Genomic DNA, 24,502 nt, shown 5'->3' with positions numbered 1-24,502 from the left:
AGGATCCCACACCCCTGTCAAGTTAGTTTAAACCTTCCCCAACAGCACTAGCAAACCTCCCTGCAAGAACCCCAATCCCATTTTGGTTCAGGTGCAACTTGTCTGCCTTGTACAGGTCGCAATGTCCCAAAAATCTAAAGCTCTCCCTCCTGCATCATCTCTCCAGCCACACATTCATCTGGATAACCTTCTATTCCTAAACTCACCAGCACGTGGCACCAGAAGTAATCCAGAAATTACTACCTTCTGGATCCTGTTTTTTAATCCACTTCCTAGCTCCCTAAATTCTGCTGTAGGACCTCATCCCTTTTTCTACCTATGTTGTTGATACCAATATATCTGTTTGCCCTCGCTAGGATCAAAATATTGCAATGTTGATGCTTTTGATAATGACTGTTTTAGTACTTTGAAGAAGTTGAGGATTCTGAAAGGAGGAGAAACATAGAAACATAGAAGATAGGAGCAGGAGGAGGCCATTTGGCCCTTCGAGTCTGCTCCACCATTCATTACGATCATGGCTGATCATCCAACTCAATAGCCTAATCCTGCTTAAGAAAAGCATCAGAGCTGTGTGTGTGCTCTGCTCAAAGCAAAAGTGAAACTAAGACTTGATCACATGACATATTCCCCTTTTCATGATACCATGCTGATATCCCTTAAAAACATATTATAACAAAAACCTGGTCTACATCCCAAATTGCTGAATTCATGGAAAGACTTCTCTTTGACAGCTCACGTCTACTCCTTTAACTCTAAGTTAAGGTGCAGTTTAAATTTAGGAAACCCCGATAAATTTGCATGTCTTGAGAATTGCTGGTTCCAAGCACTTGATGAGGCAAAAGAAGTGTTAATGCTAAAGCAGATAATGTATTACACTTGTTTGCAGGAAGAATTTTAAGTGTGAGAAAATGGTAGCACCCATTTATTAAAACTAATAATATTACAGCAGTTGAATGCACAATTAGCATGCACATCAGCTCCAACATTCAGTGCAGATTTAACCCATTAACAGTTTACTCAAGACAATTAATTGCTTCAAAAAACAACATAGAATTACAACAAATGTATGCAGAGCAACAACCATTCAGTTCAACTGGTCTATACCAGTGATTATATACGTATGAGCCTCTTCATCCCTTTTCACCTAATCCAATCAGCATAACCTTCTGTTTCTTTCTCTCTCAAGTGTTTATTTCTCATTAAATTTATCTGTGCTATTTGCTCCTTCTCTTTTGTAGAGTAAAGAATTACAGCCTGTTCCTAATAGTTGTAACCAAGAATTCAAATTTCATCAGCTGCCATGATCGGATTTGAACCCATGCCCCCAGAGTATAAACTTGGGATTCTGGATTACTCGTCCAGCGACATTACCACTACACCCCCTAGTTGAAAATCTGACCATTCAAGAGGTTTCTCCTGAGTAAGGTTTGGGAGTCAGAAATTTTCCTGACTCTGTGCACCCGACTCAGGAAATTGGCTGAGGAACAGGAGGCAGAGGGGAGCGATAAAGGGCAGATGCTTTAATTTTTTAATTCTTTCATGGGATCTGAGCATCATTGGCAAGGCAGCATTAGTTGACCTAATTGCACTTGTGAAGGTGGTGATGAGTCATTTTCCATCAGGTCCACAGAGCTGTTAGGAAAAGAGTTTCAGTTTTTTAGCCCAGCAAGTGAAGGCACAGTGATATAGTTTGATGTTAGGATGGTGTGTGACTTAAGGGGAACCTACAGGAGGTGGTGTTTCCATGCATTTGTTGTTTTAGGTGACAGAGGTCACCTAAAACAACAAGGAGGCATGGTTAGTAAGTTTGCAGATGACACCAAGATTGGTGGCATAGTGGACAGTGAAGAAAGTTAACTCTAATTGCAATGGGATCTTGATCAATTGGGCCAGTGGGCTGATGAATGGCAGATGGAGATAAATTTAGACAAATGCGAGGTGATGCATTTTGGTAGATTGAACCAGGGCAGGACTTACTCAGTTAATGGTAGGGCGTTGGGGAGAGTTACAGAACAAAGAGATTTAGGGGTACATGTTCATAGCTCCTTGAAAGTGGAGTCACAGGTAGACAGAGTGGTGAAGAAGGCATTCGGCATGCTTGGTTTCATCGGTCAGAACATTGAATACAGGAGTTGGGACATCTTGTTGAAGTTGTACAAGACATTGGTAAGGCCACACTTGGAATACTGTGTGCAGTTCTGGTCACCCTATTATAGAAAGGGTATTATTAAACTAGAAAAAATGCAGAAAACATTTACTAGGATGCTACCGGGACTTGATGGTTTGAGTTATAAGGAGAGGCTGGATAGACTGGGACTTTTTTCTCTGGAGCGTAGGAGGCTGAGGGGTGATCTCCAACAAAATGTTTTGTGTCTTCCTATCTTCACATCTCTGGCTCTTTTCAAGGCCATTGATCACAACTCCAACTTTCACTCTGCAAACCTGACCTTCCGGGGCAGTTTCTCCCAATCAGGTTTGCAGAGTTAGGAATTTTCCCAACACTGAGCTCCTGACTCAGGAGTGAAGATTCAGGCCATGGAGTCATTAATGGCACAGAAAGTGACATTGAGTCCATGCCAGTGTTCTGTAAAGCAATCCAATAGATCCAATTGTCCATACTCCATGTCCATTGTGCTGTAGGTTTAGTTCCCTTGTGTAGCCATATAATTTATTTTTGAAATAATTTGTCATCTTGCCTTCCATCAAGCTCTAGATCCTTACCACTTACTGCATAAAGAAGTTCTTCCTCTAATTTCCTTTGCCTCTCTTGCCGCAATTTTTAAATCTGTGTCCCCTAGTCCTTGTTGTATCAATTAATGGGAACAGCTTTTCTTTATCTATCTTAGTCTACTCTGTTTCATCACTATAGCGATGGAAGAGGTAATCAATCGTGCTAACAAGTGGCTTAGCAGTAATCTGCTCATTGATACTCTGGGTTCCGCAAGGATCACTCAGTTCCTGACCTCATTACAACCTTAGTTCAAACATGGACAAAAGAGGTGAATTGAATGACTGCTCTTGACACTAAAACAGCATTTGACCAAGTATGACATCAAGGAGCCCTAGCAGAACTTGAGGCAATGGAAATCAGGTCCAACCATTTTCAGCTGCTTCATCAATGACTTACCTTCCATCATAAGCTCAGACGTGGTGATGTTCACTGATGATTGCACAATGTTTAGCATATTCACAACTCATCAGATACTAAAGCAGGCCATGTTCAAATGCAGCAAGAACTGGACTATATCCAGGCTTGGGCTGGCAAGTGGCAAACAAAATGTGTGCCACACAAGTACTCGGCGATGACCACCTTCAACAAGAGAAAATCTAACCATTGCCCCTTTACATTCCATGATGTTACCATTGCAGAATCCCCCACTATCAACATCCTGAGGGTTATCATTGATCAGAAACAGAATTGGACTAGCCATATAAAAACTGTGGTTACAAGACCAGGTCATAGGCCAGGAATCTTGTAGGGAGTACCTCACCTCCTTACTCCCAAAGGCTTGTTCACCATCTACAAAGTAAAAGTCAGGAGTGTGATGGAATTCTCTCCATTTACCTAAATGAATGCAGCTCCAATAACACTCAAGAAGCTCAACACCATCGAGGACAAAGCAGCCTGCTTCATTGGAAATCTATCCAGGCATTCATTCCCTCCACCATCAATGCACAGTGACGACAGTGTAAACCATCTATAAGATGTGTTCAGCAACTCACCAAGGCTTCTTAGATAGTGGTCATATCGAAACTCATGATCACTGCCATCTAAAAGGGTAAGGGCAGCAGATGCATGGAAGTACCACGATCTGGAAGTTCCCCTTCAAGTCACACACAATCCAGACTTGGAAATATATCGGTGTTCCTTCACTGTCACTCGGTCAAAATCCTGGAATGCCCATTTTAACAGCACTACCTGGACTGCAGTGGTTCAGGAAGCAGCTCACCACCATCTTCTCAAGAGCAATTAGGGACTGGCAAGGACTGTGTCTGTCCGGTCCAAATTTGGTCTTGTTTTGGGGCAGTCCTACGGGCAGACCTGGGTTTACTTGCTTCTGGATCCTTCTTGAGGGTGGCTATATAATTGCCTGCCCCCAAGTGGTAATCCTCTAACTCAGTTGCACCAGTGTGGGTGTCCACTTCCATCAGGAACCTTTGTAACTTGTATGCCCCACTTGCTGCTTTTCCCAACGATAAAGCCAGTTGTCGTGCTTGTTTGTAGTTCAGTTGGGCCTCTGCCGACAGGCGTTTTTGGATCGTGACATTACTTATCCTGCATACAAACCGATCTCTTAGAATCTCATTGAGCATCAACCCGAATTTACAGGCTTCTTCCAGACATCTTGTTAAATAACCCATGACAGACTCTCGCATCTCTCACATTGCTGAGTAAAACCAATACCTTCTCAGGATCAAAGGGTCATGATATTCTTTCACTAGGTCACCCAATTCCTGTAAGGTTTTAGTACCTGGGGCCTCCGGAAAAGTTATGCTGCTCATAACATCAAATGCCAACAGTCCACGTGGTTAGAAGAATGACCTGTTTCTTTTCATCTGACACTATGCTGGGATTTTATGGCCTCGCTTATCCCAAAACTATAAAATCCTGCCTGAAGTCAACGGACCTTTCCATGGTCTGCCACTCGCCTACTCCGATTCCCATGGCAGGCAGGAGGATAAAATTCCAGCCGCTGTCATTAGCCTTAAAGAAATAACACATTTGTTTTACATATTGGGCCCAGTCCTCCACAGCAGGGTCAAAAGGGTCCAGTTTCCCAAACAGAGGCGTGATGCCTGACAATGTCTTACCCCCCAGTGCATCATGGTTGTCAGCAAGTAGGTTCCTTCGGGTCATTCTTTTTTCCTCATCACCACTGAAATAAGTCAGCTGAGGCAGTGTCCCTTCACCAGATTCCCTTTTATTTACAAGTTCTATTATAGTTGATAGAGTGCTACAGGTTCTGTGTCAGCATCTGGAGAGCTAGGAGACCTGAAGCTCCCAGTTATATATACAGAGACAACTCCCTGATTGGACAGGCAATAAAGAGCTCAATCAGAAGGTTCATATACCAAGGAGTCAATGTCAATTGCCTCATTGAAGTCATTATAATTTTAAAGCCATGTTTTCTGTATTATTGCAACATCATATTCTTTTTCATGACTTAAATGATCACCAGAATAAGAACGTAGGAATTAGGAGCGAGCGTCGGCAATTCAGCCCTTTGAGCCCACTTCACCATTCTATATGATCATGGCTGATCTCCATTTCATCCTAACTCCACTACCCTGCCTTTCCCCACTGCCCTTTATCCCGCTTTTAATTAAGGATTTATCGATCTCTTTCTTGAATCCATTGATCGATTCTGCATCCACTGCACTCTGGGGCAGTGAGTTCCATAGCCTCACAACGCTCTGTGAGAAGTAGCTTCTCCTTATCTCTGTCTTGAACTTTCCCCCTCTTACTCTACAACTATGACCTCTTGTTCTAGACTGTTCTAGAAGGGGGAACATTTGGTTAACATTGCCTTTATCAATCCCGTTTAGTATTTTATATACCGCAATCAAATCCCCCCTCAGTCTTCTGTACTCCAGCGAGTACAAGCCCAAGCTACTCAACCGCTCTTCATACGACAGCCTTCTTTCTGAAGGCTGTCATATGAGAAGCCTGATGATGGAGCAGCACTCCCAAAGCTCATGATACCAAATAAACCTATTGGACTTTAACTTCTGTTGTCAGACCTCTTACTGTTCCTACCTCAGTCCAATGCCAGCATTTCCACATCAAAGAAGTCCAGGACATTTCTCAAACAAGACTTGCCCTTTACAAAACAGTGCTGACACTGGTGAATTGAGCTTTGCTTTCCCAGATGCTCAGTCACTTCCTCCTTAATGATTGACTCCAGCAACTTTTCCAGGAATTTTGAACTTTAAGTGGGACTAGACACCAACAGCAGCAGTTTATGGGTATTTTATGATTGTTTAAACAGTACAACGCTTTATTTAAACTTTGACTTGCTAATTTGCAATTTTTAACATCCTTGTTAATTTATTAAACATTGAACAAATAATAATAGAAGTGTGCTGTTGATATATTTTATGTTTAAGGAGAATATTTATAAAATCTTTTTTACAGGCAGTCGGTATGTCTGGAGGGAATGCAGCTCAGATGCTGGGAAAGCAGGATAATTACTCTATAAAATAATGAGGGGCATAGATCAGCGAGACTGTCAATATCTTTTCCCAAAGGTAGGGGAGTCTAAAACTAGAGGCCATAGGTTTAAGGTAAGAGGGGAGAGATACAAAAGGGTCCAGAGGGGCAATTTTTTCACACAGAGGGTGGTGAGTGTGTGGAACAAGCTGCCAGAAGTAGTAGCAAAGGCGGGTACAATTTTGTCTTTTAAAAAGCATTTAGACAGTTACATGAGTAAAATGCCTATCAAGGGATATGGGCCAAGCGTGGGCAATTGGGGCGAGCTTAGTTGTTAAAAAAAAGGGCGGAATGGACAAGTCGGGCCAAAGGGCCTGTTTCCATGCTGTAAACCTCTATGACTCTACTTATTTTAGCCATGCAGAGTTTGTTACGATAGAGCGAATGGACTATTGTTTCCAAATAAACGGTTCCCTGAGGCTTTTGATTAAAGGAATGGAATGTGGGTTTTGAGTACATTGATTGACAGGGTCATGTGATAATGTGGTTAATGGGAGGAGCTATGTTTGTAGCAGCGAAAAAGCTTTCAGTTCTGTCTGCGGTTTGTTTAGATAGGTCTGCAAGCTACTCTGAAAATCAAAGCCTCTCTGAAAGCATAGAGACTGCGTACAGTCCTTATAGCAAGTATATTCATGGTTGTTAACTGTATTTAAAGTGGAGTTTTGCATCTGTAAGCGATTGTTGCTTATTTGGAACAGTGATAAGTTAGAAATTAGAGTTGTTTCTTTTCATTTTTAAACATTTTTCAATTTTAATGGTTTAACTGTTTCCTTTATTAGAGTTGTATTTGAACTGTGTTTTGAATAAAGCTTTATTTTGACGTAAAGACCCTTCATTTGCCTGTGGAACTACTTCTCTCGCGAAGCATCTTAGCCTCACATTTATGCCAAAGTAGAAAAATTGTTGGGGTCTAGTCTGGCTTAATAATATACCTTGGCGTTATGATCCGATGAGATGCTATTGTGCTTTTAAGAAGTATATTTTAATCATCTTCTGTGCAGTTTTGTCAAGCATGTTTGGAATTTTTGGTTTTGATGCCGTGTTGTCTGTATCGGTATCTTTTTTGGTGCTGAAGCAGGATAATTGAACAAAGAACAGTACAGCACAGGAAACAGGCCCTTCGGCCCTCCAAGCCTGTGCCGCTCCTTGGTCCAACTGGACCAATCGTTTGTATCCCTCCATCCCCAGGCTGCTCATGTGACTATCCAGGTAAGTCTTAAACGATGTCAGCGTGCCTGCCTCCACCACCCTACTTGGCAGCGCATTCCAGGCCCCCACCACCCTCTGTGTAAAAAACGTCCCTCTGATATCTGAGTTATACTTCGCCCCTCTCACCTTGAGCCCGTGACCCCTCGTGATCGTCACCTCCGACCTGGGAAAAAGCTTCCCACTGTACACTCTATCTATACCCTTCATAATCTTGTATACCTCGATTAGATCTCCTCTCATTCTCCGTCTTTCCAAGGAGAACAACCCCAGTCTACCCAATCTCTCCTCATAGCTAAGACCCTCCATACCAGGCAACATCCTGGTAAACCTTCTCTGCACTCTCTCCAATGCCTCCACGTCCTTCTGGTAGTGCGGCGACCAGAACTGGACGCAGTACTCCAAATGTGGCCTAACCAGCGTTCTATACAGCTGCATCATCAGACTCCAGCTTTTATACTCTATACCCCGTCCTATAAAGGCAAGCATACCATATGCCTTCTTCACCACCTTCTCCACCTGTGTTGCCACCTTCAAGGATTTGTGGACTTGCACACCTAGGTCCCTCTGTGTTTCTATACTCCTGATGACTCTGCCATTTATTGTATAACTCCTCCCTACATTATTTCTTCCAAAATGCATCACTTCGCATTTATCCGGATTAAACTCCATCTGCCACCTCTCCCCCCAATTTTCCAACCTATCTATATCCTGCTGTATTGCCCGACAATGCTCTTCGTTATCCGCAAGTCCAGCCATCTTTGTGTCATCCGCAAACTTGCTGATTACACCAGTTACACCTTCTTCCAAATCATGTATATATATCACAAATAGCAGAGGTCTCAGTACAGAGCCCTGCGGAACACCACTGGTCACAGACCTCCAGCCGGAAAAAGACCCTTCGACCACTACCCTCTGTCTCCTATGGCCAAGCCAGTTCTCCACCCATCTAGCCACTTCTCCTTGTATCCCATGAGCCTTGACCTTCTTAACCAACCTGCCATGTGGGACTTTGTCAAATGCCTTACTGAAATCCATATAGACGACATCCACGGCCCTTCCTTCATCAACCGTTTTTGTCACTTCCTCAAAAAACTCCACCAAATTTGTAAGGCACGACCTCCCTCTTACAAAACCATGCTGTCTGTCACTAATGAGATTGTTTCGTTCTAAATGCACATACATCCTGTCTCTAAGAATCCTCTCCAACAACTTCCCTACCACGGACGTCAAGCTCACCGACCTATAATTTCCTGGGTTATCCCTGCTACCCTTCTTAAACAACGGGACCACATTCGCTATCCTCCAATCCTCAGGGACCTCACCCGTGTCCAAAGAAGCGACAAAGATTTCCGTCAGAGGCCCAGCAATTTCATCTCTCGTCTCCCTGAGCAGTCGAGGATAGATGCCATCAGGCCCTGGGGCTTTGTCAGTTTTAATGTTCCCTAAAAAACCTAACACTTCCTCTCTTGTAATGGAGATTTTCTCTAACGGGTCAACACCTCCCTCCGAGACACTCCCGGTTAACACGCCCCTCTCCTTCGTGAATACCGATGCAAAGTATTCATTTTGGATCTCCCCTATTCCCTTGGGTTCTAAGCATAATTCCCCTCCTTTGTCCCTGAGAGGTCCGATTTTCTCCCTGACAACTCTTTTGTTCCTAACGTATGAATAGAATGCCTTAGGATTCTCCTTAATCCTGCCTGCCAAGAACATCTCGTGACCTCTTTTTGCCCTTCTAACTCCCCGTTTGAGATCTTTCCTACTCTCTCTGTATTCCTCCAGAGCTCCATCTGTTTTCAGTTGCCTGGACTTAACGTACGCCTCCCTTTTCATTTTAATCAGATCCTCAATTTCCCTGGTTATCCACGGCTCTCGAATCCTACCTTTCCTATCTTTCCTTTTTACAGGCACATGCCTATCCTGCAGCCTTATCAATAGTTCCTTAAAAGACTCCCACATGCCAGACGCGGACTTACCCTCGAACATCCTCTCCCAATCAACATCCACCAATTCCTGCCTAATCCGGCTATAGTCAGCCTTCCCCCAATTTAGCACCCTGCCCGTAGGACAGCATTCATCCTTGTCCATTACTATCCTAAAGTTAACAGAGTTGTGGTCACTATTTGCCACATGTTCCCCTACCGAAACTTTGACGACCTGACCGGGCTCATTTCCCAGAACTAGGTCCAGTATAGCCCCCTCTCTAGTCGGGCTATCTACATACTGTTCCAAAGAACCTTCCAGTACGCATTTTACAAATTCCTCCCCGTCCGGACCCCCAGCTCTAAGCACTTTCCAGTCTGTGCCAGGGAAATTCAAGTCCCCCACTACAACAACCCTATGTTTTCTGCACCTATCCAGAATCTCCTGACATATCCTTTCCTCCACTTCCCGTGGGCTGTTGGGTGGTCTGTAGTACACCCCCAGCATAGTGACTGCACCCTTCCTGTTTCTGAGTTCCACCCACAGCGACTCAGTACATGACCCATCTAAGTTGTCTACCCTCTGCACCGCGGTAATATGCTCCTTAACTAATATCGCTACTCCCCCACCTTTTTCAGCCCCTCCTCTGTCTCGCCTAAAACACTTATACCCCGGAATATTCAGCTGCCAGTCCTGTCCTTCTTTTAACCAAGTTTCCGTCACCGCAACCACATCCAAATTCCGCATAAGCATTAAGGCCCTAAGTTCGTCTGTTTTACCCGTCACACTCCTCGCATTGAAGCAGATGCACTCCAGACCTCCAGGCCCAGTCAGGTCCTCCTCCTCCAGAGTGCTCCTCTTCTTAGCTAGCCTTGCCCTGGCCCCCAGCTCAACCCCAGCCTCAGTATTTACTGACCTCCTGTTTTGTTCCCCACCCCCCTGCCACACTAGTTCAAATCCTGCCGAAACACTCTCGCAAAACTCCCAGCCAGGATATTTGCTCCCTTCCAGTTAAGGTGTAACCCATCCTTTCTGTACAGTTGCCATCCTGACTGGAAGATTTCCCAGTTATCTATGAATTTAAAACCCTCCCTCTTGCACCAGTCCTTTAGCCATGCGTTCAACTGTAGAATCTCCCTGTTCCGAGCCTCACTTGCACTAGACACCGGGAGCAGTCCAGAGATTGCTACCCTGGAGGTCTTGCTTTTTGGCCCAGCACCCAACTCCCTGAATTTCTCTCGTATGACCCCCCTGCTCTTCCTACCTACATCATTTCCACCAATGTGTACAATCACATCCGTTTGACTACCTTCCTTTTTAAATATGCTTCCTACCCTCTCGGAGACATCCAGTACCCCAGCACCAGGGAGGCGTCCTCCACAACTATCGCTCTGAAGCAATGTTTATTATTAATTTGGCCTAATGCAGTGTCCTGGAGTTTTATGACCTAGTTTGAATTGTTTGGTGGGGCCTGATTGACAGCTCAGGTGGTACCTTGTGGCAGTGTTTTTTTCACAGGACAAATCCAAAGGGTTTTAGTTTCAGTGGGGCAGAAGCTGTTTGGACTGTAGACTGAAAGCAGTGTTTTCTGTCTCTTTCTGGAGTGAAAGTTCTGCTGTCTGTGAGATGCAGTGAGAAGCTATAGGTAAGTAGTATCTCTGTGTGCAAAAATTTCCAGGACTGAGAAGGCTTCAGTTTTTCCTATTCAACATCCAAGGGAGTAATCCACAGCAGTGGTTGGAAAGTTGCAAAATCCAGCATCATGTGAGCATACTTGCTTTCTGTGCTAAGCCCAGAATGGGGTGTATGTTTGTAGTGGTTTGTTTAGTTTGGAACAGTATATTTAACTGTTAAAGTTTATACAATATCATTATTTTTGTAATTGGAAAAAGTTATGCTAATTTTCTTGTTATTTGTTAACTGTGTCCTTAAATAAACTTTGTTTGATAAAAGCTCCCTAGTGGGTCACTGGAATCATACCTGGAGCGAAACATCTTAAGCTTACCTGTGCCAAATTCAAAGTGCAAAACATATGGTCTCGGCTGAATTCATAAAATACCTTAGAGTTTCTGACCTAGATTATAACACCAGGACCCTTATAAATAAAAATACTTTATGAAGCACCTTTCAAAACCTCAGAGCAACCCAAAGCTCTTCACAGCCAATGAAATAGTTTTGAAATGTAGTCTCTGTTGTAATGTAGGAATGGCAACTAATTTGTTCAAACTCTCACAAATATCAGATAATCTATTTTCGTGATGATGAATGAAGGAAAAATATTGGCTAGGCTAACCGCCTCGAACATCTGTACTAATCTTCGGAATAATGCCAATTTACTTTTTGCATCCATCTTATTGGACCAGCCATGCCTCAGTTTAATTTATCTCTAAAAGACATCATCTCTGTCTAAAAGCAGCAATCTATCAACTCTGTGTTAGAATGACAGCCAAAGATTTTGTGCTCAAGTCTTTGAAATATGTCTTCAATTCACATCCTTCTACATCAATGGTATGTGTTGTCACTGAGTCATAGATAACTCAGAGGCAGCTGGCAAAAAGTAGGGTGAATGAGCGTTGAAGCAGGGACGATAACCTGTTAATGTGTGGAAAATAACATTTGGGCAAAGCACTGTTGTGGCACCAAGAATCACTTAATCATGTTTTAATGATAATCAACCATTTTGAAAAGACAGAACAAAACTAGTGGTTAAAGGGGAAATGTACAAGCCTCCAAACCAAGTTATTTCTATCTCGAAGATAATAGTTACTAGTACAGTATGTAAAAAATCTGAAATTTCTAACAACTCTGCCAAAAAGAATGTTCCATGGCAAAAAGTATGATATGTTTTTTCTGATGTGGAGATGCCGGCGTTGGACTGGGGTAAACACAGTAAGAAGTTTAACAACACCAGGTTAAAGTCCAACAGGTTTATTTGGTAGCAAAAGCCACACAAGCTTTCGAAGCTCTAAGCCCCTTCTTCAGGTGAGTGGGAATTCTGTTCACAAACAGAGCTTATAAAGACACAGACTCAATTTACATGAATAATGGTTGGAATGCGAATACTTACAACTAATCAAGTCTTTAAGAAACAAAACAATGGGAGTGGAGAGAGCATCAAGACAGGCTAAAAAGATGTGTATTGTCTCCAGACAAGACAGCCAGTGAAACTCTGCAGGTCCACGCAACTGTGGAAGTTACAAATAGTGTGACATGAACCCAATATCCCGGTTGAGGCCGTCTGCGTGTGTGCGGAACTTGGCTATCAGTTTCTGCTCAGCGACTCTGCGCTGTCGTGTGTCGCGAAGGCCGCCTTGGAGAACGCTTACCCGAATATCAGAGGCCGAATGCCCGTGACCGCTGAAGTGCTCCCCAACAGGAAGAGAACAGTCTTGCCTGGTGATTGTCGAGCGGTGTTCATTCATCCGTTGTCGCAGACGCTGCGACAACGGATGAATGAACACCGCTCGAGAATCACCAGGCAAGACTGTTCTCTTCCTTTGGGGGAGCACTTCAGTGGTCACAGGCATTCGGCCTCTGATATTCGGGTAAGCGTTCTCCAAGGCGGCCTTCGCGACACACGACAGCGCAGAGTCGCAGAGCAGAAACTGATAGCCAAGTTCCGCACACACGAGGACGGCCTCAACCGGGATATTGGGTTCATGTCACACTATTTGTAACTCCCACAGTTGCGTGGACCTGCAGAGTTTCACTGGCTGTCTTGTCTGGAGACAATACACATCTTTTTAGCCTGTCTTGATGCTCTCTCCACTCCCATTGTTTTGTTTCTTAAAGACTTGATTAGTTGTAAGTATTCGCATTCCAACCATTATTCATGTAAATTGAGTCTGTGTCTTTATAAGCTCTGTTTGTGAACAGAATTCCCACTCACCTGAAGAAGGGGCTTAGAGCTTCGAAAGCTTGTGTGGCTTTTGCTACCAAATAAACCTGTTGGACTTTAACTTGGTGTTGTTAAACTTCTTACTATGTTTTTTCTGTACAGAGTTGGCTCAAACTAGAGTTTGCCTATTGCCCCAGCAGGTGCCATTTCCCTGTCCCTACACTCAAACCTAGAACACCTGGACAACAAGGACATTTACATCAGACTCCTTTTTATTGACCATAGTTCAGCCTTCAACACCATCAACCCAACAAATCTCATCTCCAAACTCTGTGGCTGAGGGCTTGGCTCCTCCCTTTGCAACTGGATCCTAGACTTTCCAACCCACAGATCACAATCTGTAAGGATAAGCAACAACACCTCCTCCAAGTCTATCCTGACCACCAGTGGCCCGCAAGGCTGTGTCCTCAGCCCCTTACTATACTCCTTTTACACTGATGACTGCATGGCTAAATTCCACACATTAACAGGTTATCTTCCCTGCTGCTGAGTCCCAGGCCAAATTCTGCTCCAAACCCATTTTCAAGTTGCTGATGACACCACCGGCATCTGGTCAGTTGCGAACTTCCTGGGCCATTTTATATTATCAACTTTGCAAATTACAATATGGAAATCAGCATTTCTATCTATTTTTCCTGGGACTCACCAGATTTTCTGACCCCGCCAGTGGTATGGTCCACACCATAGAATCATAGAGGTTTACAGCATGGAAACATGTTCGGCCCAACTTGTCCAACTGTTTTAACCACTAAGCTAGTCCCAACTGCCCATGTTTGGCCCATATCCCACAATACCCATCTTACCCGTGTAACTGTCCAAATGCTTTTAAAAGATAAAATTTTACCCTCCTCTACTGCTATCTCTGGCAGCTTGTTTCAGACACTCACCACCCTCTGTGTGAAAGAATTGCCCCTCTGGACCCCTTTGTATCTCTCACCCTAAACCTATGCCTTCTAGTTTTAGAGTCCTCTACCAGCCTGAAACTACCAGCCTGGCACCCTGGCAGTGCCCACTAGGCACCCTGGCACTGCCCCGTGCACTGCCTGCCTGGCAAACTGGGCACTGCCAAGAGGGTGTGGCCTTGGGGTCGGGGCCAGATGATGGCGGAACCAGACCGGGAGTGGGGGGGAGGTAGGATGGGAGGGAATGGGGGGAACTCTACATTGGGGATGGGGGCTGATGGTGGGGCCAGTGCTCGAAGGCTGTGTCCAGCCACCAAGAGCCTATCCATCAGGGGGTTTGGGGCTGGACGTGGAGGGTTGTTCGGGGTGAGCAATGAGGGCTGGGGGAGGGTTCTGGGCCAGCAATGAGGGGTGGGGGGTTTCGGGACAGGCAATCAGGGTTTCAGGGACAGCAATCGGGTAGAAGGGAATTGGGGCCAGCGATCAAGGTTGGGGTGTTGTTAGGCCCAGCAATCGTGGGGTGCTGCTGGGCTGGCGATTGGGGGTGGAGGCGGGGTGTTTGGGCCATTGATGTTGGGGCTGGAGGTGTGGGGGTGGAAAGGGGGGGTGCCGGGGGGGTGGAGGGGTGGGGGTGTCTGGGCCGGCAATTGGAAGGCCAGTGATATCCAGGATCGGAGGCATGTGTCAACCGATCACCCAGTATACTGGAAGATCAGTGCATGTGCACTGGACCACTCAGCACTCTGATGCCAGCCTCTTGGGTGGAATTAGGCCCAGCCTGCCCCCAAGCACCGGGCAAGAAACAATATATTGTTTCTTGCACACTATACAGACAAAGCATACCATACAAAGAGAAGGAAAGGAGAGAGTGCAGAATGTAGTGTTACAGTCGTAGCTGGGGTGTAGAGAAAGATCAACTTAATGCGAAGTAGATCCATTGAAAAGTCTGATGGCAGCAGGGAAGAAGCCGTTCTTGAGTTGGATGGTATATGATTTCAGACTTTTGTATCCTTTTCCTGACGGAAGAAAGTGCAAGACAGAACGTCCGGGGTGCATGGGGTCCTTGATTGTGCTGGCTGCTTTTCCAAGGCAGCACGAAGTGTAGATAATGTCAATGATGGGAGGTTGGTTTGCATGATGGACTGGGCTTCATTCATGACTCTTTGTAGTTTCTTGCAGTCTTAGGCAGAACAAGAGCCATACCAAGCTGTGATACAATCAGAAAGGATGCTTTCTATGGTGCATCTGTAGAATTTGGTGAGACTTGTCACAGACATGCCAAATTTCCTTAGTCTCCTGAGAAAGTAGAGGCATTGGTGGGCTTTCTTAACTATAACATCCAGATAGAGGGACCAGGATAGGTAGTTGGTGATCCTGACACCTAAAAGCCTGAAGCTCTCGACCATTTCTACTTCATCCCCATTGATGTAGACAGGGGCATGCCTCCATTACGCTTCCTGAAGTCGATGACAATCTCCTTCATTTTGTTGACATTGAGAGACAGATTATTGCCTTCGTACCAGTTCACCAGATTCTCTATCTCTTTTCTGGACTGCGTCTCGTCAATGTTTGTGATCCAACCCACAATGGTGATGTCATCAGCAAATTTGAAAATGGAGTTCGAGGGGAATTTGGCCACACAGTCATCGGTGTAGATGGAGTACAGTAAAGGGCTGAGAACACAGCCTTGCAGAGCACCCGTGTTGAAGATGATCGTGGAGGAGGTGTTGTTGCCTATCCTTACTGACTGTGGTTTGTGGGTTAGGAATTCTAGAATCCAGTTGCAGAAGGAGGAGCTGAGCCCCAGGCCATGAGGTTTGGAGATGAGTTTTGTAAGAATAATGGTGTTAAAGGCTGAGCTGGAGTCTATGAATAGGAGTCTGACATAAGTATCTTAGGTAATCCATCCGCCCAGTCCACTTTGGCTAACTCTATCCTTATTTCATTGCAATTCTCTTTATTTAAGTTAAATTCAGTTGTTTCCAACGCAAGTTTCTCATTATCAAACTGAAGATGAAATTCTATCATGTTATGATCACTACTTCCTCAGGGATATTTTACTCTGAGGTCATTTATCAAACCTGCCTCATTTCCCATTACAGATTCAAGATATTCTATTTTCTGCTTGGCTCCATGACATATTGCTCTAGTAAGCTACCAGAAATAAATAAATGTAACTTTAAAAAAGGGCAAGGGAGGCCATTCAGCTGGTGCTGGCCCTTCGTTGGAGCCTAATGCACTCTATGAATTTGTAACTACCATTTCCAACTTGATTAACCCAATCAGCCTGAAGATTAAAATCACCCATAATCATTACTCTATTCATTTTACATGCTCCTATTATTTGCTGATTTATTCCCTTTCCTACAGTGTGGCTATTGTTTGGGGGGTTTATACAGTACTCCTACCAATGTCTTCTTTCCCTTGCTGTTTTTACATCTCCCCAAATGGACACTACATCACCTGAGCCTGAATTGTTTCTCACAACTGACCTCATTTCATCTCTTATTAACAGTGCTACCCCACCACCTTTTCCTTCCTTCCTGTTCATCCGAATTGTCAAATATGCCTGGATATTAAGTTTCCAGTTTTGATCTCCTTTCACTCATATGGTGGCACAGTGATTAGCATTTCTGCCTCACAGCACCACGGACCTGGGTTTGATTCCCGGCTTGGGTCATTGTCTGTGTAAAGTCTGCACGTTTTCTTCGTGTCTGTGTGGGTTTCCTCTTGGCGCTCCAGTTTCCTCCCACAGTCCAAAAGACGTGCTCGTTAGGTGCATTAGCCATGCTAAATTCTTCCTCAGTGTACCCAAACAGGCGCCAGAGTGTGGGTGCTAGGGGAATTTCACAGTAACTTCATTGCAGTGTTAATGTTAGCCTACTAGTGACACCAATAAATAAACTTAAAAGTAATGGTTATGAGATCATATCCATTTACTTCGATTTGTGCCTTCAGTTCATCTACCTTATTCCAAATGTTTTGTAAAGATACAAAGATACTTGCCTTTTTGCCATTTTTAATCATCCGAACTTTTCTTTGTACGGTGGCTCTATTTGTGTCTTGTCCTTGATTACCCTGTCTACCATTTTTTGCATTTTACTGTACATTCTTTAATTACTGTATTTGTTTCTCTTTCCCTTGTCACCCTGCTAAGTTCCCAACCTCTGCCATCCCAGCTTAAATCCTCCCCAAACTCACTGTCAAATACTCGCCCTAGGACATCAGTCCCAGTCCTGCCCAGGTGTAATCCGATTTGTATTGGTCCCAACTCCCCAGAACCGGTCCCAATGTCCCAGGAATCTGAAACCCTCCTTCTTGCACCATGTTCATCTAACATACCCTGGTATTTCTACTCTGACTAGCACATGGCACAGGTCGTAATCCTGAGATCACTACCTTTGAGGTCCTACCTTTCAACTTACTTCCTAACTCTCTATATTCGGCTTTTAGAACCTTATCCCTTTTTTTAACCTATGTCACTGGTACCAATGTGTACCATGACCAATGGCTATTCATCCTCCCCCTCCAAAATGTTCTGTAGCCGCTCTGAGACATCCTTGACCCGAGCACCAAGGAGACAACATGCTATCCTGGAATCTTGTTTGCGGCCACTGAAAAGCCTATTTATTCCCCTTACAATTAAATCCCCTATAACTATTGAACTTTCACACTTTCTCCTCTCCTGTACAGCAGAGCCAACCATGGTACAACAAATTTGGTTGTTACTGCTTTCCCCTGATAAGCCATTCCCCCAGCAGTAGCCAACACGATATATCTGTTCTGCAGGGAATGGCCACAGGGTTTCCTCTTACTCTGCCTGGTGATTACCCATTCTCTTTCTGCCTATGGAGTCTTAGCCTGAGCTGTAACCACCCCTCTATGTGTGTTATCCGCGATACTCTCTGCCTTGCAGATATTCCACAGTGTCCCCAGCTGCCAGCCCAGCTTCAACACTTGGGCTTCCAGGATCTGCAGGTGGAGACACTTCCTTCACACATGCTGGCCCCGGGCACTGGAAATGTTCCCGACTTCCCACATGGAACATGAGGAGCACACTATGGCTTTGAGTTCTCCTATCATGAATTTCTTAAAATTAAACCTTTTAGGTCAATTACGCTAGGGCCCTTCTTTCCTGATCCTCGTTGCTATAGAATATACAAACCATAAACCACAAAAAGACCTTACAAACTATAAGCAATAAAAGTAGTAAATACTTACCCAACCTTACCCATTGCTTACCAATCAGCTCTCTCTCTCTTGTAGCTTCTACTGCTGCAGCAGGACGAGACCACTCTCTGAAGATTTAGGAAGTTGGAAAGCAAAGAAAAAATGCAAGGAGCACTTCTTCCCCTTGACACCAAATTCCCATTGTGCTCCAAATTGCTGATTCCCACACTCACTCTATCTGTGCCTCATTTAGAATGTGTTTTCTCCCACTGTTCATGTGTAAGCTCTTGAGAGTAGAGCTTCCATTGGGAGGTGGAGGTGTCACTCTCTCTAGCAACTGGCAGCACTTATGGTTGTGGGACGAGCTCTTTTTAGGTGCATTGGCCAACTCTTGCATCAGGGATGGAGTGGACGGAGGTATAGGCAACCAAGACCATGAAATCCAGCCCATGGAAATGAAAAGTCTGCCCAAAGATATAAGGCTGCCTCGTTCCATTCAACTGACATGGATTAATCATACACTGTGATCCCCATGCTCCTTCTTGGGGCTATCCAAATTAACCCCCTGAGAATCTAACCCAGATACTTCATTCAGATAATATTCAGATATTTTCCATTCTTAACTTGTAGTTTACCTCATGATGAGAGTTATTGTACCCTGATGGTCACATATTTCTGTCGTCAAAGGTGCAAAAGTCTCTGCTTATGACTCTCTCATGAGCTGTTTTAGATGGTGTATTATAAATGTCATGAAAGGAATTACTCAATACATCTAACAAATTTAAGTGATCTTAAGCAAATTTCAAAGTAAGGCTGCAAATAAAGAAGCACGAGCACCTGCTCAACTTTAATTACCTTCTTTCATACAGTTTTCTTTAGTCTGTGTTACTTTGACCAAACGATTTGCTTCCTCTAGCTGAATCTCCAAGAGATTGTTTCTCCCCTGAGTTTCAGCTATTTTCTAAGGGTAAAAAGAAATAGAATCAGAGAATCAGACAGCACAGAAGAGACCCTTCGGGCCATTGAGTCCACACTGACACTTGAGAAACACCTGAACTCCCACCCAATGCCAGCACTTGGCCCATAGCCCTGAAGGTTATGATGTGCCAAGTGCTCATCCAGATACTTTTTAAAGGATGTGAGGCAACCTGGCTCTACCACCCTCCCAGGTAGCACATTCCAGACTGTCACCAGACTCTGGGTAAAATGGTTTTTCCTCACATACCCTCTAAACCTCCTGCTTCTCACCTTGAACCTATGTCCCCTTGTGACTGACCCTTCAACTAAGGGGAACAGCTGCTCCTTATCCACTCTGTCATGTCCCTCATAATTTTGTACACCTTGATCAGGTCGCCCCTCAGTCTTCTCTGCTACAATGAAAGCAACCCAAGCCTATACAGCCTCTCTTCATAACTTAAATGTTCCATCCCAGGCAGCATCCTGGTGAATCTGCACCCACTCCAGCGCAATCACATCCTTCCTATAATGTGGCGACCAGAACTGCACACAGTACTCTAGCCATGGCTTCGCCAAAGCTATATACAACTCCAAAATGACTTCCCTGCTTTTGTAATCTATGCCTCGATTCATAAAGGCAAGTGTCCCATATGTCTTTTTCACCACCCTACTAACATGCCTTTCCACTTTCAGAGATCTGTGGACAAACATAACAAGGTCCCTTTGTTCCATAGAACTTCCTAGTGTCCCACCATTCATCGAACACTTTCTTGTCAAATTACTCCTTCCAAAGTGTATCACCTCACACTTTTCAGGGCTAAATTCCATCTTCCACTTATCTGCTCATTTGACCATTCCGTCTATATCTTCTTGTAGCCCAAGACACTCCACCTCACTGTTAATCACCCATCCAATCTTTGTGTCATCCGCAAACTTACTAATCCTATCCCTCCATATCGTCATCAATGTCATTTATATGAGTGACGTATAGGGGGCCAACACAGATCCCTATGCTATGCCACTAGATACTGGCTTCCAGGCACTAAAGCAGCCTTCTGTCATCACCCTCTGTCTCCTACAACTGAACCAATTTTGAATCCACTTTATCAAATTACCCTACATCCTATGTGAATTAACGTTCTTTACAAGTCTCCCATGTGGGACCTTGTCAAAGGCTTTGCTAAAATCCATATAAACTACATTGTCTGCACTACCCTCGGCTACACACCTGGTCACCTCCTCAAAAAATTCAATCAAATTTGTTGGGCATGACCTCCCTCTGATGAAGCCATGCTGACTATCCCTGATCAAGCTTTCCCGTTCCGAATGGAGATAGATGCTCTTCTTCAGAAATTTCTCCAATAGTTTCCCTATCACTGACGTGAGACTCACTGGTGTGTAGTTCCCTGTTTTATCCCTATAACCCTTCTTAAATAGCGGAACCACATTAGCTGTTCTCTAGTCATCTGGCATGTCCCTCATGCTTGCAAAATCTCACTAACTGTCCTGGCTGGAGACAATACACATCTCTTTAACCTTGATATACTTGGAGAATATCTTGGGATATTCCCTACTTTAACCAGAGCTTTCTCATATCCCCACTTTGCATTCCTAATTGCTTTAAGCTCCACCCTGCACTTTCTATACTCACGGGCATTCAGCCTCTGATCTTTGGGTAAGCGTTCTCCAAGGCAACCTTCATGACACATAACAACGCAGAAGCGCTGAGCAGAAACTGATAGCCATGTTCTGCACACATGAGGACGGCCTCAACCGGGATCTTAGGTTCATGTCACACTATCTGTAACCCCCACGACTTGCCTGGGCTTGCAAAATCTCACTAACTGTCCTGGCTTGAGACAATTCACACCTCTTTAACCTGTGCTTATTTGATTTGATTTATTGTCACATGTACTAACATATAGTGAAAAGTATTTTTTCTTGCGCGCTATACAGACAAAACATACTGTTCATAGAGAAGGAAACGAGAGAGTGCAGAATGTAGTGTTAGTCATAGCTAGAGTGTAGAGAAAGATCAACTTAATGCAAGGTAAGTCCATTCAAAAGTCTGACAGCAGCAGGGAAGAAGCTGTTCTTGAGTCGGTTGGTACGTGACCTCAGACTTTTGTATCATTTTCCTGAAGGAAGAAGACGGAAGAGAGAATGTCCGGGGTGCGTGGGGTGGTCCTTAATTATGCTGGTTGCTTTGCCGAGGCAGCGGGAAGTGTAGACAGAGTCAATGGATGGGAGGCTGGTTTGCGTGATGGATTGGGCTACATTCAGGACCTTTTGTAGTTCCTTGCGGTCTGGGGCAGAGCAGGAGCCCCATACCAAGCTGTGATACAACCAGAAAGAATGCTTTCCGTGGTGTATTTTTTTGCTCCCCTTGTACTTTTTAAAAGCCTTTCTTTTCCTTATTATTGTATCCTGAATGTCTCTGGTCATCTATGGTTCTCTAGGCTTGTTATTCCTACCTATCACCCTTGAGGGTACATGCTGGGCTTGCACCCTCCCCATTTCCTTTTTTTCCCCCACTCTCTTCTGTAGCTGTTCCCAATCTGCCTTAGCCAGATTCTGTCTTTATTTAACTAACAGGGAACTTAATAAAAAAGCTCCACCGTGTTTTTTTTCTAATCAACAATAATTTGCATTTATGTCGTGCCATTAAAGACAAATTTAGCTCTCAGCACTCTGCATCATGACATTGTAAGTGCAATTTTTATCCAAAAGACTGATCTTCACCAGCCTGCTATGAATAATTAGGACGTACAATTTTAATATATAGCTAGAAAGAGGGATGAGGTTTTGCATCAGGAATTCAGGGAGTTAGGCAGTAGACTAAAAAGCAAGACCTCTCAGGTTGTAATCTCGGGATTAGTCCCAGTGCCACGCACTAGCGAGCACAGATGTAGGAGGATAGTGCAGATGAATGTGTGGCTTAAGAGTTGGTGCAGAAGGGAGGGTTTTAAATTCCTGGATCACTGGAACAATTTCAGGCGAAGGTGGGACCTGTAGAAATGAGACGGTCTACATCTGAACCAAAACAGGACGAATGTCCTTTCGGGAAGCTTTGCTGGTGCTGTTGAGAGGAGTTTAAATCAATTTTGCAGGGGGAGGGGGGCACAGACTGTTAGCAGAATAAGGGCACGGAATCATACAGCAAAACAAACACGTCAGAGAGAGGGCAGTTGCATTAAGTTTCAAGGGAGTAAGGCCAGACTGGATTGCCTCTATTTTAATGCCAGGAGTATTGCAGGTAAAGCGGATGAGTTGAGGACAATGATTGACACGTGGAAGTGTGATATAAGAGCCATCACAGAGACATGGTTGAAGGAAGGACACGATTGGCAACTCAACATTCCGGGATATGGAATCTTCAGGCAAGACAGGGAGGAGGTAAAAGAGGAGGAGGCATTGCATTATTAGTTAAGGAGCCAGTTGCTGCAGTAAGGGTCTTGGAGGAGGCATCAAATGAAATTTTGTGAGTAGAACTTAGGGATAAAAAAGGGGCAGCCACATTGTTAGGTGTTTATTATAGACCCCCAGATAGAGAGATATTGAGGAGCAAATATGTGCTCAGTTTGTGCAGGTGTGTAAAAACAATAGTGCATGTCATTTTAGTTAATTACCCACTAAACATTACTGAAGAACAATTCACACCTTCCCACACACTTTTAACAGATTATGAGACGAGTATTATGCACTCTCTCGTTTCCTTCTCTATGAACGGTATGTTTTGTCTATATAGCATGCAAGAAATAATACTTTTCACTGTATGCTAATACATGTGACAATAATAAATCAAATCAAATCAGGTATTCCACTTTGGGAGATTTGAAGTTACTTCTCAAAAGGGGATCAACATCTGCATCGTAACAACAAAAGAAGATGGTTGTGGTTTTTGGAGGTCAATCATCTCAGTCCTAGGACATCACTCCAAGAATTCCTCAGGGTAATGTACTAGGCCCAAATATCTTCATCGATGGCCTTTCCTCCATCATAAGATCAGAAGTGGGGATCTTCACTGATGATTGCACAATGTTCGGCACCATTCGCAATTCCTCATAGACTGAAGCAACAAGATGTGGACAACATTCAGACTTGGGCTGATAAGTGGCAAATACTATTCATTTGATTTGATTTGATTTTGATTGGATTTATTATTGTCACATGTATTAACATACAGTGAAAAGTATTGTTTCTTGCGCACTATACAGACAAAGCATACCATTCGCAGAGAAAAAAACGAGAGAGTGTAGAATGTAGTGTTACAGTCATAGTGAGGGTGTAGAGAAAGATCAACTTAATGCAAGGTAAGTCCATTCAAAAGTCTGACAGCAGCAGGGAAGAAGCTGTTCTTGAGTCGGTTGGTACGTGACCTCAGACTTTTGTATCTTTTTCCCGACGGAAGAAGATGGAAGAGAGAATGTCCGGGGGTGCGTGGGGTCCTTAATTATGCTGGTTGCTTTGCCGAGGCAGCGGGAAGTGTAGACAGAGTCAATGGATTGGAGGCTGGTTTGCGTGATGGACTGGGTTACATTCACGACCTTTTGTAATTCCTTGCAGTCTTGGGCAGAGCAGGAGCCACACCAAACTGTGATACAACCGGAAATAATGCTTTCTATGCTGCATCTGTAAAGGTTGGTGAGACTCGTAGCTGACTTGCCAAATTTCCTTAATCTTCTGGGAAAGTGGAGGCTTTGGTGGGCTTTCTTAACTGTAGTGTCAGCATGGGGGGACCAGGCCAGGTTGTTGATGATCTGAACACCTAAAAACATGAAGCTCTCGACCACACAGGTGCCAGGTGATGACGATCTCCAACAAGAGAAGATCTAACTATCTCCTCTTAACATTCACTGGCATTACCATTGCTGAATCTCCGGCTATCAACATTCTGGGGGTTACCATTCACCAGAAACTCAAGTGGACTTGCCAGATAAATACTGTGGCCACAAGAGCAGGTCAGAGGCTAGGAATCCTGCAGGGAGTAACTCACCTCCTGACTCCTAAAAGCCATTCTCCATTTATATGGAACAAGTCAGGAGTGTGATGGAATACTCTCCCATTGCCTGGATGGGTGCAGCTCCAACAACACTCAAGAAGCTTGACACCATCCAGGACAAAGCAGCCCGCCAGATTGGCACCACATTTGCAAACATCCACTCCCTCCACCACAGTAGCAGCAGTGTGTACCATCTACAAGATGCACTGCAACAATTCATCAAAGATCCT

The 24,502-nt window shown here is 44.3% G+C and overlaps 1 protein-coding gene across 1 annotated transcript in view; it reads right to left on the bottom strand.

Moving 5' to 3' along the window:
• The window catches only part of LOC144495231 (uncharacterized), a 137,996-nt gene that overhangs the window by 52,014 nt on the left and 61,480 nt on the right, over positions 1-24,502 (bottom strand). The window contains exons 2-5 of the mRNA XM_078215298.1: positions 19,169-19,274; positions 4,406-4,472; positions 4,053-4,276; positions 3,128-3,160 (exon numbers count right to left, since the gene is read on the bottom strand). Of these exons, the coding sequence (XP_078071424.1) occupies positions 3,128-3,160; positions 4,053-4,276; positions 4,406-4,472; positions 19,169-19,274 (430 nt within the window). The remainder of the gene's footprint in view (positions 1-3,127; positions 3,161-4,052; positions 4,277-4,405; positions 4,473-19,168; positions 19,275-24,502) is intronic.

The sequence above is a fragment of the Mustelus asterias genome, chromosome 6, assembly GCF_964213995.1.
Source record: "Mustelus asterias chromosome 6, sMusAst1.hap1.1, whole genome shotgun sequence".
In the NCBI taxonomy this organism is placed as follows: domain Eukaryota; kingdom Metazoa; phylum Chordata; class Chondrichthyes; order Carcharhiniformes; family Triakidae; genus Mustelus; species Mustelus asterias.
Note: the sequence above shows the minus strand (reverse complement) of the source record. Positions and strands in the feature narration are given on the sequence as shown.